Source organism: Vombatus ursinus, unplaced genomic scaffold, assembly GCF_900497805.2.
Source record: "Vombatus ursinus unplaced genomic scaffold, bare-nosed wombat genome assembly UNPS02014791.1, whole genome shotgun sequence".
NCBI classification, from domain to species: Eukaryota; Metazoa; Chordata; class Mammalia; order Diprotodontia; family Vombatidae; genus Vombatus; species Vombatus ursinus.
This window is the reverse complement of record NW_020954569.1, coordinates 48,216,385-48,229,955: the sequence shown is the minus strand read 5'-3', so window position 1 is coordinate 48,229,955 and position 13,571 is coordinate 48,216,385. Positions and strand designations below refer to the sequence as shown.

Sequence of the window (13,571 nt, the reverse complement as noted above, 5' to 3'; positions counted from 1 at the left end):
AATACAGAAAAAACTGAATGTTGAAGAGTAGTTGTGTGGGAAATGTTCATTATATAGATAAACAGTCTGTGAAAGCTGAATGGAATTTCTTCACTATTGGTCAATTAACAGATATTTATTGGGCATCTTTTGCATTCCATATAACTAATTGATAATTCTGTTAATACTTGTCAGAATTGATTATGAAGGCAAGAATCGTTTGGAGATTCATAACTGGAAGACCTCTTTTTAGAAACTTGTTAAAAATTTTTAATGAAATGGATAGTATATGGTATGGAGTCTAAGCTGATGTCTCATTCTTCTTTTTTTAGGTTTCTTTGGAATATAGGCCTGTAATCGACAAAACTTTAAATGAAGCTGATTGTGCCACAGTTCCACCTGCTATTCGCTCTTATTGAGTTCACTAGCTTTATAGATCAGTTTGTGTAATTGTGTATAATAATGCCTCATCGAGTCTGGTATATGTATGTAGCATAGTGGTCTTTTTAAAAAATTCTGTTAATTTGTCAGGTATAAAAAACAGTACTTGTGATTGACTCAAATTATTATCTGTCTAATGACTAATGGCTCATCTGTAAAACTGAAACTAGGAAATATTAAGCTTTCCTATGCTTTATTTTTTGAAGTGATAAAATCAAGCATGTATCTTAAATAAAACGTATTAAAGTTTTAATCTTTAATCTTAAATTCTTTCATTCTTTAATCTTTCAGAAGCTGCTTAAAATAATCTTGCATGTCTCCTATTAGGCATATCTTTCTGTTCAATGTATATAGATAGTATGGTAACCTTGTGATTATAATATCACATTGAAATTCAGAAACACAGTAATGTTAAATTTTAAATAAAAGTGAATTTTGCTTCCTTACTGCAGATGAAAAATAACTGCAACCTTCAGTACTTTTGTTTTGTTAAAGGTAAAGGCAAGTGTCCCAAGTCAATAAGCTCTGGTACTTGAGGACAGCTGCCAGCCCTTGGTACTTGGACTCACAGAACTGTTTCTATGATTGCCTTCTTTCACAAGCTGCTACTTTAGTCATTCCCCACAGGATCCACCTCCATCCCTCTGAGAATGCTGACATAGAGTATCTATGTTGAGAATACAAAAACTTCTCAGACTTTTGCATTTTTCCTCCAGTTCAAAAGAGGTAACTTTCCACTTTACTCTTAAGAGAAAAAACACCTCCCTTGCCAAGAAATTTTTCCTGCCATAACCTTCTGGCTAGATGTTACTTGCAATCTTAAAAGCTGAGGTTTCTCAACTTAATATCTCCAAAGCTTGGAGTTCACTAGGGTGTATTGGGCTGGGGTAGGGAATATGACAAGCAGAAAGAGCATTAAGCTCAAGGATGGCAGAGTATGTTGACAGTCATAGAGAAGGGAATGAGGCACCTGCTTGCAAGTTTCCCCAAAGATTATCCAGATACTAGAAACTTGAAACAGAGTATCTACTGACTACAGTTTAAAAGCCTTAAATTGTAACAGGAAATTGTTTTACTTCATGTTAGTACTGGAAAGAGCACTACATTTGGAGAGAGAGACCATCTCAGTTTTGAGTCTTGGCTCCCCCACTTCTGTGAGACCTTTGGCAAGTCACTAAATACTCAGCCTCTGTTTTTTTGCCTCTAATATAAAGAAGTCCTTATTAATCTAATTAACAACAGTTGTGAGGAAAATGCTTTGTAAACATTCAAATGGCACATAGGTGTTAAAAGTGTGTGCCAAATCAAGTACACGAGAAGGTCTGTATTGTGAATAATACTCAAAATTAAATGGAAAGGTAGGTTCACCGACAGTGAAGTCTAGGTATACAGCCCATCTATCAACACAATAGCTGTACTTACTGTAACATAATTCCCTTAGGTTAGATATTTGCAAAGGATGGATGTCAGCTGAGCACTCTGAGAGCAACATAGTTTGGTGAGCTAAATTGTGAAGATGGCAAAGAGAAGGACTCAGAAAGATTCACTCAAACACAGCTCCTAATGATTAGAAACACCAGTCCAATGATCATGGTTCATTTTTAGCAAAACTGTCAGGTGGCCTGAAAGAAGTTACAAATGGCAAGCAGAGAATGACTATAAAAAGAAAGTATAGTTACTCCACAATATAGGGAGCGCTGCAGGTCCATTTGAAAAATTGCATATTAGTTCCTCTTAAGTGAATACAAAAGGAACAAAAAAATACCTATTTTTACATTTTGTTTAGTTCTTAAAATTACAGAATCCTACAGAGAGATCTTGAAGATCTTCTAGCTCATCCTCTGACACAATGCAGACTTTTTCTACTGTGCCACTTGGTAATCTTGTTTTTGGACTGGATTATAACTAGAAGTTAACCTAGACATTAAAAGAAGGGTTAGATTTTTTAAGTTTCCCAAGAAGCAGCTTTTGAACTAGGATGGTACAATGATGAGGTGATACCCAGCAAGAGAAAGACATTCCTAGGTGATGAAACCTCTACTTCCAGTGAAGAGTAACTCTACCATCACTCCTCTTTTGGCACTAATAGCTATGAATCAATAAGTTATCTGGCAAAAAGAGCCCCAGGGAATTTTGGTGCATTGGCCCTACGGTAAAAGCACTGGATTTGGAGTCCCAGGACCTGGTTTGGACTCATCAGCACAAAATTCTATGACCCTATAAAAATGGGGGTTTCAAGAGTGTCATTTCCATATTTTGTTTGGTTTGCATTTGTATGGCCATTAAGCACCCTCTTCTCCCCACATATACCCCTTAATTTTCACTTTTAATCTTTCAGAGGCTGCTAAAAACTTATCTTGCATGTCCACTATTAGGCATACCTGAAAGCTTAATTTGTTTTTTAAAATAAACAAATTTTTTTATTTGTTTTTTAATCTTTATTTATAACTTTGTTTTTACATTACCTTTATTTCCCAGGATAGTTTGCCTTCCCTCCCCTCTCTCTTGCAAGCTATGCCACAAGACAATAAAAGAAATAAAAGATTCATTAAAACTAGCCAACATATAAATAACACTATATGCAGTATTCTACACCTGTTATCCTCCAATCTTTGAGAATTTTCTCAACTCTCCTCCAGAGCCAGGCTCTAAAGCATCTAAAGTTTAATAGGACATTCTGCACAGCCAGGTCAGATGACTTGGAATTGCTGTGCAGTATGGTGGAATAAGAGATGACATTAACATTGCACTTTAAGGTTTGCAATTTACATTCATCTAATTTGGTTCTACATCTGCATGTTAGGGATAAGAATTAATTTCACTGAACAGAATACTCCTAGGTGGAGAAACTCCTCCCACTAATGCTGGTTGACTTCTCCACAAGTTCCGGTCTTAGCTTCTGAGAGCTTTGAGAGATCAAGCTTATTCAGGGTCACATCCAGGAAGTGTCAAAAGCTTGACCTGAATCCACATCTAACCGGAAAACTCACTGCCTTTGCATTTTACCAATAGGTAAAACTGGCTCCTGGGGTAAAAGATTCATAAGACTTCTTAGTACATGTTTGGGTTGGTAGGAAGGTGCATACTGCTTCCTAGAAGTCAGAAAACAGGTTCTAAACCTAGGTTATTTGCCTGTAGCTGTGTAACCTTGGGTGAATCACTTGACCTGTATTTCAGGTTTCTCCCTCCTTACCAGATAGCCTACCAGGCTGGGGATCAAAATAAATAGCCCCCCAGAAAACATTTATTTATGAGTAAATTCCAGCAGAGTTACTTAACCAGACTGCAAGAGAGGGTACAACACCCTCCATCAGGGGTGGGGGCCACAGGAAGGGCCTCCCTGTCCACAGCGAATGAACACTTGGCCCTTGTCCTTCCTCAACCTTGAACTCCCTTTTCTATAAGCCTGGGAGGTGGCTTTCTAAAAGTGGGGGCTTTGCTTAGCAGAGGTCAGGTCAAGGTCAGGGCTTGGTTGGGGGGCCTTAGAGATCACCTAAAAACCGGGGCTTCTTAAACTTTTTCCACTCTGGACCCCTTCAACGCTTCTTAAAACTTCGGGTCACAACCCAATATGGGGTCTTGATCACCACCCCCCACTTCCCTCCCGGCCTTCTGTAACAGGCCGGGAAACTGAGGCCTGGGGAGGGGAAGGCCAAAGAAGAGCCGGAACTCGATCCTGGAGTATCTGGCTCCAGACTCGGATCCCCAAGACTCGAAAAAAGCGGTCTTTCATAGAGCAAGACGCGCCCTGCCGCGCCCACCCGGGGCCAGGGAGACCGAGGCCGCCTCCTACCCCGCCTCGCCGAGGCTTCCTGGGCCTGGGGTCTTCGAGGACTTCCTTTCCCCCGGGCTGGGCCGCCTCTCCAGCCTAGTGCCATTACGTTGCCAGGCAACGCGGCCCTCGCGAGGAGACTGGCGATGCTTGGTCATGTGACGTACCGCCCGCCCCTCTTCCTGGAGGTGGCTATTACCCCGGAAGTGGCCTTTCTTTCTTCCGGCTCCTCCGCCCCCGTTGAAGAAAGCGGAAGTGAAGGAACCCCGCTGAGCCATTCTCTCCAGTTCGCGCTCCGCTGCTGTCGTCTTACCCTTCCTTCGACCGGCCCATGGCCACCTACCACTACCGGACGGCCCCCGGCGGCGGCTCTGGCCCCGGGCCTGCCGCTGCCGCCTCCCTCCCGGACCAGAGTTTCCTGTGGAACGTCTTTCAGCGGTGAGGATGCGCTGGCCCCTGCCCCGGGTTTCCCCTCTTCCCACGAGCTCCCGGGAGGGTCCGCCCCCACCCCCAGCCCGGGCTGGACGGAGAGGCGGCTGGGGCCGGGGGTCCTGCCTCGGCTGCGGTCCCCCCGGGGCCGCAGCACCGCTTCTCTGCCCCCCTTCCTCGGCACCCGCCTCAAGCACGGGATCCTAGGGGGTGACTCCTGACCCAGCCCTCTTCGTGTTACAGATGAGGAAACTGAGACCCAGCGAGGCTGGCACGCAGTTTGAGTGGCAGAGCTGGGATTCAAACCCACCTCCGGGCTACCCTGCGCTAGCCGTCCTTGGGGGGCAGGGACAGGAACCTGTGCCTCGTCCAAACTTCGTGTCCCCTGCCACCCCCTAGAGCTCTGCGTGTGCCCCCTTACACGTAACACACGCAGTGCACACAGTACACGCGTGCGGGATTGAGTGCAGTGTAGGAGAGAGCGGAGCCCTCCAATCCTTGGCGTCTCAGCTTTCCCTCTTCCCGGCCTCACACTGGACTCACGAGAGCCGGTCCAGTGCCCACAGGCCATAGTGCCCTAGATTAAGAGATGGAAGTGGCCTCTGAGGCCACCTAGCCCAACCCCCTCATTTTACAGGTGAGGAAGCTGAGGCCCAGAGCAGTTAGAGTGCCTTGCCCAAGGTCACTAATGGTGTACATTTTAATTCAGCTCCTCTAAACTCTTAAGTTCAGCACCTTTGCCTCCAACTCAAGTATTGACTGCCCTGTGTGTCTGTGATTTCAACCCCAAATCTTCACGTGCTGTGATATTTCCAGATCGTTGGATTGTAGAGCTGGAATGCATTTTAGAGATGACCCAGTCTGATAACTCTTAATTTGATAGATGAGGAATCTAAAGCCATAGAGGTCACAAAGGTAGTATAAAAGGCAGAGTCTGGATTTACTCAGATCCTCTCACTTCAGATTTTTCCACTGCACCAGGTCCTCTTCTCAGTTGTGTGTAACTTGGCCGAGAGTCAGTGCAGAACCTGGAGAATGCTAAATTTAGAAGAAGAAAACCTTGCTTTTCTGTAATGATTAGAACTATATGCCTGAGATCTAGGAAAAAAAATAGAGAAACAGCTTTGGTTGGTGGCTTTCATCATTTTTCTATTTTCTTGGTGTGGGGAATGCTTCCCCTTGTCTTCAGGAGGGAAATCTTAAGGGAGTAGTTGTCACTGAATTACTCCTTGTCTGAAAGTGAGGATTTTTTAAATTAGGGTTTGGAAAAGGAGATTGTGGTAGGTGTGAAGTGGTCTGTGATTTAGAAAGTATAGTGGCTAGAAACCAACAAAAGAACTTGAAATACAGTTCTCTCTCTCTCTCTCTCTCTCTCTCTCTCTTTCTCTCTCTCTCTCTCTCTCTCTCTCTCTCTCTCTCTCTCTCTCTCTTTCACTCTCTTTTTCTCTTTCTCTTTATTTAAAGACTAGGTCTCCCCATCTCACTCAGGCTGGAGTAAAGGTACTATTGTCCAGATGATCTCAGGACTCATCCAGCATGTGATCTTTGACCTTCCTTTCTTTCTTGGGCCTCTTGTTAGTAACGCTGTATAGACACATGATTTGCATAGTCCCCTGCAATTTAGAACTCCTAAATTTAAGAATCTGCTTCGTGGTAGCTGGGATTATAGGGCCTGTGCCACCACATCTGAATGAATTTTTTATTTATTTACCTGTGTGTATAGATATACAGATATAGTTATATATTTTTGCTTCTGAGGTAGCCAAAGAGAATATGGTCTTCTTTTGAGAAATATATTGGCAAAGACCAGGACAGAGTGGAAAAGGTGGGAGAAGGTAGTCTGATAAATAATTTGAAATAGGAAAGCTAAATAAACTTTAGTGGGAATGTGCTAGAATTGAAGACTTGAACTTATATTCTGAAGAAAAATAAACTTATATAACTTAAGAACTTAATTGTCTTTGGCAGTATAAAGCAATTCTGTTATATTTCTTTAATTTTTAATCATCACTGTAACATATTTCAATTATTTCATAGGGTTGATAAAGACAGGAGTGGAGTAATATCTGACAATGAACTTCAACAAGCATTATCCAATGGTAAGTGTGACTTAGTAGGTAGTGAGATTTTTAAACTGCAAGCTTAACTTTTTCTCTGGTATGTCTTTTTCTTAGTTTTATTTTCCAAGTGAAAAGGAGTTGAGAAAACCAAAGTATATTGTGCAGATAATTTTGGGATTGATTGGAATTGGTGACAGTTTCTTGATTACTATAATGGTCTCCATTTTGAGATACTTTAGTTGTGTCATTTATGTAATGCCTATAGGCATAGTCTTCCACTATTAGAGTGTGAGCTACTCAAGAACAGGAATTGTCTTATTTTTGTGTATTTTTCTCCATTGTTCAGCATAGTGCTTGACATATAGTAAACACACCTAATAAATGCAGTTGTAGTCTGTTCACCTAGTTAAGTACTAGATGTACAAAAATTGGGAAGTATTTGGAAAAATTGTTAGTATATTTAAATTTTAAGGGAAAAGTAAGGCGTTTAACTGCAGAAACAAATCTTAGAGCCAAAAAGATTATGTAGGCCCTGATGTTTAGGGACTCTTAAGAGATTTTGATCAGGCCACAGAAGGAACCAATGGGATTCTCAAGTAACGTTGGTGGAGCAAGTTGTTGAAGGTTTTGGAGGACATCGATGTGGCCCATTTAAGGGAACTTGGTTGCTCTGGAAACTGCTGAAGCTCCAGGGTTAAGTTCCTACAGAAATGATTGGGGATATCAGATGATATTGAGAGTGGGTTCCTAATCAGGTACAGTCATTTTGGGGACTCTTATTAATCTAGGATAAGAAGAATAAAACTACTGTTGGGGTTTCCATATGTAATTCATTCTTATAGGTCCGGTTTTGTCTTGTTTCCATTTATTTTCATATGAGGTTCCAGCTTCTTATTCTGAACCTCTTCAAGGACAGTAGTTATTAATCAGGTAGCAGTTAAACTCCTAAGTAGTAAGTCTAGTTGGAGAAATTTTATTTCACTAACTGACCAGTCTCTTATACATGCATTTCAACCTATTCACTATTATTATGGAGGCCTTTCATTTGAAGGTGTGCCAGTTAAGCTTTGATTCAGTTTGAAATTTTCTAGAGTTGAAAGATTTCTTCCCTTGATGAGAGGTGACTGACAACTTATATTAACATAGTAGTTACAATGGTGGTCCTCATGACATTTTTATTTGTATTAAAGATAGGAGAACTACCAGATGTATATGATTTTTTTTTCATTTAAAAAATTAGTGATAACCTTTTGTTTTTACATCACTTTTATTTCCAAATATATTCTTCTTTCTCTTTCCAGAAAACCATTCCTTGTTGCAAAAAAATAGAAAAGAAAGCAGGGGGGAAACAGTTCACCAAAATTAACCAAAGTATTAGCCTAGTTTGGCAATATATTCAATATTACACAGCCTTAGTCTTCTAACTCTGCAAAGGAGGGGGGAAAGTATATTTTTTCTTTTTCTTAAGGGCCAGTTATTTATAGTCATATATAAATACACAATACTATTTCATTCTTTTGTTTTTGTGTTTTCCCAGTTTTGCATACTTTGCATCAGCACATAAAAGTCTTTCCATGCTTCTCTTCATTCTTCATAATCATTATTAATCACAGCACAATAATCCATCACATTCATGCACCACTGTTTGTTTAGCCATTCCCCAATTAATGGGCTTCTACTTTGATTTCAGAGTAACTAGGTGGTTCATTAGATAGCTGTGTGATCCTGGGCAAGTCACTTAACCCTATTTGCCTCAGTTTCCTCATTTGTAAAATGAGCTGGAGAAGAAAATGGCAAACCACCGTGGTATCTTTGCCAAGAAAACCTCAAATGAGGTCACAAAGAGTCAAACAACAAATACTTTGATCGCAGGTCTTTGCTACTACAGAAAATGCTGCTATAAATATTTTGGTGTATATTAGATCCTTTCTATCTTTTACTTCCTGGAGGGTTATGAGTAGTGGGATCTTTGAATCAGAAGATATAGACATTTCAGTTACTTAACATAATTCTGAATTGTTTATCAGAATGAATGGTTAGACTAATTCATACATTTCCACAGCTCTTGCAACATGAATGAAAAAATTAAGGGGAAAAGTACTTATTTTGCACTTAGCATGTACCAGGAGTTGTGTTACATACTTGGGAATACAAATACAAGCAGACAATACAATCCCCACCCTCAAGGAACTTACATTCTAAGGGGGAAATTTGAGCTAAAAGGGAAAGAAGGAAGAGTATAGGCAGGTGTAAAGGACATGATCTAAAGGAATGACTGGGAAGAGCCAGGAAATCCTGGTTCCAGGAAACATAAGACAGGAGCTCATCAGGGTGCAGGGTCCCAGGGGCAGAGTGACTCAATGATTCTGGAGGGAGGGGTTAATGAGGGTGGCCTGATTGGAGATATAAGCAGGACGACTTGGTCTAGAAATGGCCTAAAAGAGACTTGGAGGTCTGATTGTCATTTTTGCTAAATTACTGGGTACAGAATTGTTTTGATTTGCATGTCTCTAGTGCTTTAGTGATATGGAACAGTCATTAATATGGCTGTTATTTTGCAGTTTTTCTTTTGGAAACTATTTGTTCATGTCTTTTGACCATTTATTATTTGGGGAATGGGTCTTGGTCTTATATTTTCATGTCAGTTCTTAGAAAATCAACTTGTGCGTAACTTGTTCCTGCATAAGTTTTTTTTTTCTTCCTCAGTACATTTTCAAGTTAAAATTCTATCACTGATCCCCAGAACGTTACTGCCTGTTGATTCTTCTTTTCTTTATTCCTTATAACCCACTTATCATTAATTCTGGTCCATTTTGCTTATAATGTAACTGATATCAGTAGTTATGGGAAAAGTAATGATCATACGGGTACAAAAAAATTGACCTCTATATTTTGGAAACTATCTTTAATGTTATCTGAAGTTCAAAGCAAAGGGGGATCATTTTTCAATATCATCTGTTGAATGTTTGGTAAGATGGCAAGCTAGCCCTGGTTCCTGTGCACAATATATCTAGACATTATGCGGTCAATACCTATACAAAGGTAATGTTCCTAGGGACTTTGGTACTGAGAGACTTTCCCAATATTTGTGATTATTTTGAATTGATTAGTTGATACTCTTTCATTAGGTCTCAGTTGATTTATATTTTCACAAGAATTGATCTGTATTAGGACCATCAGAGCTTAAATTACACGAAGTTAGGTGTCTCAAACCAACTGGTCCAGTAGCCACAGAGTCAAATTCTGTTCTGTTCTCATACTTCTTCCCACATCACATTCTCTTCTCTTCCATCTCTATATTAAGTGTGATTGCAATCCTTGCTACAGATGCCTGTTGACTGAGGACTCTCGTACCAAAATCGATATTATTAGTACATTTCAATACAATTGACTTAGGTCGATTCCTTGTTGATTCAGTGGAAACTTGTAGTTTTAAAAGTAACATAACCTAGTTATGCTCACTTACTGTTATTAAATGTGTGGGACTGTGTGTACTTCCCTGTTAAATCTGGTTACAGCAATCCTGAATAATTTATGTGAACTCATACTAATATACACTGGCCCTTTTATAAGACTTGTTTCCATAGAAAAGTTTACTAAAAATGACTGTGAGGAAAGATGAGGTCAGTCGGTATAAAGAAAGACAAAAGAAGACTGTTCACTTGCTTTCCATTAAAAAAGATTTATTGTAAGCTATTCCAAGAGTTTAGGAATTTTTACTTAACCCTTTTGTATTTAACATTATGATAATGAGGAATTTAACATTAAGATGAGGGGAAAAATTATTCTTTTAAACTGATTTTTTTTTCTGATCATCCTATAGCTTTCCATAATAGTAAATAAAACATATAATTTTAGGGGGCATTTTAGTGATTTGCTGCCTTAATTTTTTAAAATTACTATTTAACTTTATTGATTACTTGTGGATTGGCCCATTGTGTTTTATATTAAGAGATGGTTTCTCCTCTTCAGAAGATCCCATCATAAAAAGAAATGAATGAAACCTGGGACATATGTAGAACCTTCTCTCAATATATTCTTATATATTCTTGCATTCACTCCATCTGGCACACGTTGTTACACCATTTGTCTCTTTCCTACATTATTGCTTGTGGTCCCTATGCTGTGTAGTAGTGTAAGGCCCACTTCTAAAGGCTAAATTGAAATAGAGGGAGATTCAGAGTTCATAAGTTACCTGTTAATGAGAGCTTATTATCTTCTCCCATTTGAAGAGTTACAATGCCAACTTCCCCTTCATAATGGATGCAAAAAAAAAAAGACTAGGATTTAGCTTAACTTAATTGCTAATGGAATTAGGCCTCTATTCTGGTCTGACTCTGGTGCCCTGTTGTGGAATTGTTCTCAGAGGCTCTGCCAGAATATCATAAGCCCGGGCAAGATCTATGAAGTTGGAACAACTTGCAGTGTGGATCTGGCAGTGTTTGTTTTCAGGGACCACCCTAGCAATATTCAGAGATCATCACTAAGAGTTTGACTAAGAGTTCAACTGATAGAATTTTTTAGCCATAGTAATTTGTGAAAATAAAGTCTTGAACTAAAGATGCAGAGAAAATTCCTGATTTTAAAAACCTTCCTCTTTAGTCAATCTATCTTACCTCACATAAAATGGAAGATAAGTAATTAGTATTCAAATCTGGAATCCCAACCATATAATGAGAAAATGAAACAAAGTCTGTATTGATTAGAGGGGTAGGGAGTTCAGTTGAGCAATGTCTGTGAGGATTGCTTAGGGGAATAAGTATTAACATGCCAAATTCCTGATTTTGAATTAGGTTGTTTATGTGACTGAAGGGAAAAGAAGTAAGCCACTAAGTTAAAGGTAATGCCTTTGAGATTAGTTTCCATTTCTGGAAAGGAAAACATTCAGACTTGGAGACTGTAACCATATAGCCAGTGAAATGTGGGGAATTGTCATTTTCGCTGTAGTTGAGAGGCACATCATGACCAGCCAAGTTCCATTTTTAAAAAGAAGAATGAAGATGTTTATCTCATTCATTCCTGATTCTTAAAGGTACACTTATAAATTCATTCATGTGTCAGTTTAGGTACAGTTTAGATCAGTAGAAGTACATAAAAATGAATAGTTTCATTGAATACCATAATAACTTTGAAAGGGATCACCAGTAATCTTTTGCTTATATTTGCATTCCAGTTGAATATTTCTTTAAAATCCATCTATTACAGTATAATGAAATCTTCAGCAACAAAAATAGAAATTTCCAGCATATGTGGATATTTACATGAAAGTGACCTCTGATAAGGACAATACTTAACACTTCCCAATCTCCAGGGTTTTTCTCCTTTGAAAATGAAGTATACAGCAAGGACTTATTTTAGGTAAGAATTAAATAGTTTTTAAAAATCTAGTTTTAAAAAATAGGTAAACATTGACTAGCTGAAATTTTTCCTTTTAAAAATTTTTTTTTTCTTTTTTTCCCAGTTACATGTAAAGGAAATTTTTTTAACTTTTTTTTTTTTAAATTTTGAGTTCCAAATTTTCTCCCTCCCTCCTTCTCCTTTCACTTCCTTGAGACAGTAAGCAATTTGATATCGATTATACATGTGGAATCATGCAAAATTAGGTTGTGAAAGAACAAACCAAAAGAAAAAACAAACAAAATGAAGTTAAAAATAGTATGCTTCACACTGCATTCAGACTCCATATCTGAACTTTTTCAAAGAAGGGCTACATGGACAGACACATCAATGTTGTGTCTGTAGGCCAAAAAAAAAAAAATCTTTTTAGCCCAGCATTTTCAGAAAAACACCTGATTTATATTCAAGGGATACTATTTCTTTTTTTACCCTAGTCCCTTGAGATAACATTGAGACTAGGAGAATAGTCTGAAGAAATTGATTTATATATATTATCCAACCACTAATTGTGCTCCCAAAGTTCATTTATAAGGTAGTTGTTTTGCCTAGTAAGAGGGTTACAAATGGTTTTTAGTTCCCCAGCCTGTAAGGCACTTATAATATAGCAGAAATGTATATGTTTTCAATGAAAAATGATAGAAAACAATAGTGTTGGAAATGTATGGTTTTTCTAATTGTATTATGGGTAGCTGGCATTTGTTAAAGAAAATGAAGAAGAGAAATTTTATGAAAATATTAGATGAAATCAATATATACTTGATGGCTTCAATGTAAAAGTGGCATAGAAGAAGATGGTGAGAAATATGATGTAAAATATGGCTTGTGACTAAGAAATTTCAAAAAGCTGAATGTTATGGACTACACAGATGCGTTCCACCTACGTAACATGAATACTTTTGTCAAGTAGGAAGTGGAAAATGCAAGATATGGCTAGCACAAATAAACATCAGAAAAAATGAAAATAATCATGTCTGTATCAACACAAAACAGCTATTGTTAATGTGGCAGTCATCAGTTGACTATACCATCAGACCCTCTACTTGCTCAAGCACAGTTCAAAATATTTGCTAAATTAGGAAAAAAAAATAATAAATATGAGACCAGTTATAAGGTACTTGAAGGAGAAAGAGCTAGACATTGAAGAAGCAAAAGCTTATACATCATAGGTGCTCACAAGTATGAAATCATTCCCTAAGGGTCAGAAGAAGAGAAGATGAATAATAGTGGTTAGTGAATCCCCTGCTCAGAGTATACTAACATACCAATTTGCTGGCCTCATAAGAGTAATAAAGAGTTCTGTCTTCCTGGTTATATAGCCAAGATGTTCAAGAGAATCTCTCAAGGCTTGTCAAACCAGATGACTACTGCCATCCTTTTATTGGAAATGACACTAAAGAAGACACGTTACCATCTGCCTAAGGATCAAAGGTCCTTTCCACTGACTTGCAATTGAAAGCTTCCCTGTGAGTTAGAAAGTGAACTCCTTGAGAGCA

General features: G+C 38.7%; 2 protein-coding genes across 4 annotated transcripts in view; both read left to right on the top strand.

The window, feature by feature from the left end:
* SDHA (succinate dehydrogenase complex flavoprotein subunit A) overlaps positions 1-673 on the top strand; it is a 40,933-nt gene extending 40,260 nt beyond the window's left edge. For both annotated transcript variants that reach the window (XM_027868876.1, XM_027868875.1), the window contains exon 15: positions 312-673. In XM_027868876.1, coding sequence (XP_027724677.1) covers positions 312-398 — 87 coding nt within the window. In that variant the 3' untranslated portion in view covers positions 399-673. The remainder of the gene's footprint in view (positions 1-311) is intronic.
* A 3,759-nt stretch (positions 674-4,432) lies between these two features.
* PDCD6 (programmed cell death 6) overlaps positions 4,433-13,571 on the top strand; it is a 29,407-nt gene continuing 20,268 nt past the window's right edge. Inside the window, exons 1-2 of one of the 2 annotated variants that reach the window (XM_027869060.1) lie at positions 4,433-4,630; positions 6,659-6,720. In XM_027869060.1, coding sequence (XP_027724861.1) covers positions 4,524-4,630; positions 6,659-6,720 — 169 coding nt within the window. In that variant the 5' untranslated portion in view covers positions 4,433-4,523. The remainder of the gene's footprint in view (positions 4,631-6,658; positions 6,721-13,571) is intronic. The other variant, XM_027869059.1, reaches the window with a different exon arrangement.